General features: G+C 39.3%; 1 protein-coding gene across 1 annotated transcript; it reads right to left on the bottom strand.

Annotated features, from left to right (window-relative positions):
* Positions 1-4,049: 4,049 nt before the first annotated feature.
* LOC103716850 lies at positions 4,050-4,680 on the bottom strand. The gene has a single exon (XM_008805028.4). The coding sequence runs from the start codon at positions 4,633-4,635 to the stop codon at positions 4,306-4,308; it is 330 nt and encodes a 109-aa protein (XP_008803250.2). The 5' UTR covers positions 4,636-4,680; the 3' UTR covers positions 4,050-4,305.
* Between the last annotated feature and the right edge of the window lie 259 nt (positions 4,681-4,939).

Consider the following 4,939-nt stretch of genomic DNA (forward strand, 5'->3'; position numbering starts at 1 on the left):
TAAAGAAAAGAATAAGTAAAAGAAAGTAAAACGGAAATTTTGGGATCGTGGGCCATGAATAACAACACAGACTGGGCTCTGTGAAAGTTATCCTGTAATATAAATATGGGCTTCAATGTGTGATATCCGTTTCTTATCGCCCAGCCCAGACCGAGTTTTTCAGTGAAGCAACCAAATCCAGATGAACCCACTCTAATATGGGCAACCAAGATAAAAAAATAGAAGGAATCAAACCTGGAGTCTCATAGGGCTCGTTTGGTTCGCGGAAAAAGAAGGGGGGAAAGTGTGATCAACGGGAAAGTAATGAGATGTTTCTTGTTTGGTTAGAGTTTTCAAAGGAGAGAGAAGAGAAAGTTGTATTCCCATCGAAATATGATTCCCACATTTCATGAAAAAGTCTTTCCCATGAGAAATATCGAAAAGTTACTTTCCCATGAGGTGAGAATTACTCTATTTTTACTTTTTTTCAAAAAGTCCCTTCAACATTAAAGAAGCATTAAAAAGGCATTAAAAACCTAATTTTTATTAAGGGCATAATAGGAATTATACATAACTTTCCTAGGAAAATGGATTGCCAACCAAACATAAGCACTTTGAAAATTTATCACTTTTCCATTGTCAACCAAACATGCCAAAAGTACTTTCCTAGGCATCCTCTTCCTAGGAATTTGTTTCCCAGAAATCATATTCTTAAGAGGAAAAATGCTTTCCGGAATCAAACGAGCCCATAGAGTTTGTGATTCACGGAGGCAGTCCTAGTTGCAATTGATGGGCCAACATACCAGGAAAAATCCCGGCATCAAGTCGCCTATAAAGCCTCAACTCTTTGCTTTTTCACTTGGATCAATGGTGGGAGAACCGCCAATCATGGTATAAAAATAAAAAAAGAATGATCCATGCCGAACAAACAGGTTGATATTTGTATGTACACCCTCATAAAACATTTGTTTTGCTATTATACCCTTTTTTATTCCTTATTTTTGCATATGTACCTATGCTATCTAATGCTATTAAAAAATTAATGGTTTCAAATTAAAATGACTAAAATATCTTCAATGGATAGATTTACAAAAAGAAGGCAATCGTGATGGGAGACAAAAAAGTCATTTCAAAATTTTATTTATTTTTAATTAAAAGAAATATAGTTTTTTTATTAATAGTGTTAGAAGAACCGTTATATTAAGAGTATTTGTGCAAAAATAGTATTTTATGATAGCACAGAAACAAATATAAATTTTAAGCATATTCATGCAAATTTAAATTTTTAGAAGAGTATTTATGCAAAAAAATAAAGTTATTATTAAATTACTTCTGAATTATTCATGAATTAACCAGGACTTGAATAAATCTTTATAGATCATATATTTCAACACACTGTATTTCTGATCGGGGTACATATATAGCCAGCTCGACTTTTCTCAAAAAGATATATAACTAACCCAACAATTATATATATATATTTGATATTTCATTTGTTACTTTTTTTCTCTGCTATCCATCTATATATTTTGTAAAAATCTCCGTTATTTCTCTATGCTGAATCTTTGTGTGTAAGAGTTTGTTGTCAGAAACCAGGACATGTGAATACCTACATTACTAACTATTTACAAACAACTGAACCAATTGCACAAAATGCTCCAAATTTCACTATCGTTTGCTTCGATGGAGATGACGCGAGCCAGTCGCCTCTTTACCTCGGGAGACATCCAAGAGAATAACAACAAAGCGTTCCCCATCATCACCCTCTCCTTTGAGTCACACACACCTCACAAGCTACATCTAACATCAATCTAAGACGCCTTTATTGACTTCAATTATCAAATCTTTGAAAGGTCTCGACTCCAATTATTCTGCAGAGTCGCACTCAGAAGGATTTATTACTTCAGTGACTTTGTTTTCACCCTTTTCTCTTGTTCCATTTCCTTCTCCAAGGCAACTGTAGGAGTCCATTAATTCCACACCTATGCTCTCTTCCACGATCCGTGCTTTTCACGCATTAAAGTTGATACTCCCCCCCCCCCCCATAACAGTGGGGTCAATGCATCTGGACTTGAGTGCTAGCTTGGCATGACTTATAAGTTGAGATGGGCCCGGGTTCTTCTTGGATTGAAGACTTGTCAACTTGGAAAACTTTGTTTTAAAATATAGAAAATGATCGTCAAAAAGTGAATAGATCATTCCAAGTCTCCAGTATTTACCTTGAGTTTTTCTCATTGAAGGATGGATGACTTTAGAGCCTCTTTACTGACGAACAATGTGAACTTTGACAGGTGAACGTCAGCTCTATCTCTTATCTATCTTATCATACATCCTATCCTGGAATCATCTTTGTGTTAGAATTTTCAAAAGCAGATGAGATTGCAACATCTTAGTGTGATCTAATGAACAAGTGGAAGATTTTACTTAGACCATCATCAACTTTTGGTAGATAATATGTCAAAAAAAGTAAAATCGGCCATCATCAGGCTATCATTCATATGCTATTAGCATCATTTTGTGCGCCAAGCTTACGCCATGGTCTCCTATTCATGGATACTCTGAGCTCAATCAACTAGTTCCCAACCCACCTAATCTTTGAAGTAGCCAATCTGGAAGTTTGAATTTCATAATAAGGACTACATTGACGATGATATTTTAAGCCGCCGGATTACTATTGCATTTACCTATAGGAAGGGTTTGTTGGAGTGCATGTTTCAGCAAGCATTTGTACAAATTGACCTCAAAAAGGAATCTTATTTGATAATGGCCATGTCTTCATCACTATCAAATTATGCATGTCCAGATCTTTTACTCCGGCAATAGATACTATTAACTTATTATATATTCCCTATTGGATAGTGGAAATTGTCATGTTCTTGAGTATATCTACTCGCCTCCACAACTAACTCATAGAAGAAAGTCAAATGATAAGGATGTGGCATGGTGTCAATAAGAAATAGCTCATTTTCAGAGCAGCAACATTGCACCTTCCCCCTTTTGATGGTGGAAAAAGACTCGGTTGCCTGGACTTCAAGCTGGACGGCCATAGCTCCATAACATGAGAGCCACTTGGTTTTGTGGCATTTAGTTCCAAAGTTTATACCTGACTCATTTGCATCATATTCCGAAGACCAATTTGCATCCATGCCTAACCCTAGCCCATAAGCTGAACTGATCAAATCATCTCTTTCAGGCGAGATGCTGGTTTATTACCCACGACTGATGCAATCTAATTACTTGAGAAGATGTCTTCCACAAGCCTATCGATACCACATATACTTTCCAATTTCATTTTCTGCTTATCTCAAACTTGGCAGAAGAAATTTAGACTTTCTCCTGATTTTTCGAATCAGTACTTCCAAAACTGTTTTATTCTACAATTCCATGATACCCACATTAGAGAACCATATTACATTAATTTGTTGTTTCCTCAATTCATATGCAAACTAGTTGGCACTCTTCCTCAGTGTATATGCTAATTAATTAGAATAGGATTTGAGCTGGAATCCAGATAATTAATTAATGACAGTCTCATTATATTCATCAAAATGAAATCAGATAAAGTTTGCTCTCCTAAGCAAGATCAATAAAACCTCCCTTTGTATTCATCATTTACAAAGCTATAACACTTATCTTTAACTCACTCCATCTCGGCGTATTCTTAGCGGCTCATCCAATTAAATCACCCTGTGCCTCCCACGCAAAGCAAGTACGTTTTTGGTTCTCTAGTGACAATGGCGATTAGGTTAGGTATTTTTTCTGACAACCCACGACGTCGATAGATACACTGAAAGATAAGAACACGGTCAAACTACATTAAAATTCCCACACCAGTTCACTTGCCTAGGCCCCTTAGCGGGCCCAAACGGCTGCGCGTTTACACTTGCCTTCGTTAATTTACGACGAAGCATCGGTTCCAGGAAGCCGTGGCCTTACTTAAGCTAAACCTGTTCCAGTACTACTGCAACCCAAAACCCTCACCAAAGTTCCATCAACCAACTTATCCAATCCAAACAGATGCAAGGCTTCAACTCAGAGTTTGGAATCCATATACAATCTCCGGCCATGTGTTACTACTATTAATCTAAGATATAATTCCATCTAGCTAATGATAAAACAAGGCCACCTGAAGCTCTTTTTCTTGGTGATACAAGACAACTCTTACAAAGGAGTTATGAATTGGTATTTCATATGTACAAGTGATGCTCAAATGATTCATAATTCACCCCTGGATGCTTTAAAGAAGCAAATAAAAATAAATAAACAGCGTACAGCTAGGATAGAATCCATGCGAGGTCTACAGAAGAAAGTGTACTCTTTCCCTCTCTACCTAGGCTTGGAGGGGGTGATCTTGATAACGAGGCCGGGGAAGACATCGTCGGGGTCGTGGATGTGCGGGTTCTGCTCGACGATGAAGGGGTCGCCGCACTTGTCGCTGATGGTGTGGAGGGTCTCTCCCTCTCCCACGACATATATCTCGTCGCATGGCCGGCTGACGAGCTTTCCACCGCGCACCGGCTCGATCGTGTCGTCGACCGGGATTTCTTGGACGGAGCTCAGCAAGATGAGGGCGACGATGGCCAGCGCGCAGTACCACGACGCGGCATCGGCGATAAAGATGGCGGCGGCAAGATGTTTCTTCGGGAGGGAGGCCATGGTGTTGTTCAGAGATAAAAATGGAAGAGGAGTTGGAGTTGGAGGTGGAGTGGGGAAAAGTCAAGGGGTTGGATTTATATAGAGGGGCTAAGGGAGGTCGGTCGTGGGGCCCCGTGGTGGTTTCGTGGGGGTTGGGTTTGGAGACACGTACGGCGTTCAGCCTTTGGAATTTTCCTCCAGTCACGCATGATGGGTTTTGGCGTGAGGTCCGGGGGGTCGCCAAGAGAGCGTTCTTTTGTGGAGTTTTGGACTTCAAGAGGGGATGCCTGAATCTAATCTCACTGCTTGTTCTGGGAGTCCACTA

This window comes from Phoenix dactylifera, chromosome 2 (assembly GCF_009389715.1).
Source record: "Phoenix dactylifera cultivar Barhee BC4 chromosome 2, palm_55x_up_171113_PBpolish2nd_filt_p, whole genome shotgun sequence".
Lineage (NCBI taxonomy): Eukaryota > Viridiplantae > Streptophyta > Magnoliopsida > Arecales > Arecaceae > Phoenix > Phoenix dactylifera.

Bases quoted from the DNA above. Each gene is read 5' to 3' on its own strand.
- LOC103716850 (XM_008805028.4), bottom strand. From the start codon at position 4,635: ATGGCCTCCCTCCCGAAGAAACATCTTGCCGCCGCCATCTTTATCGCC.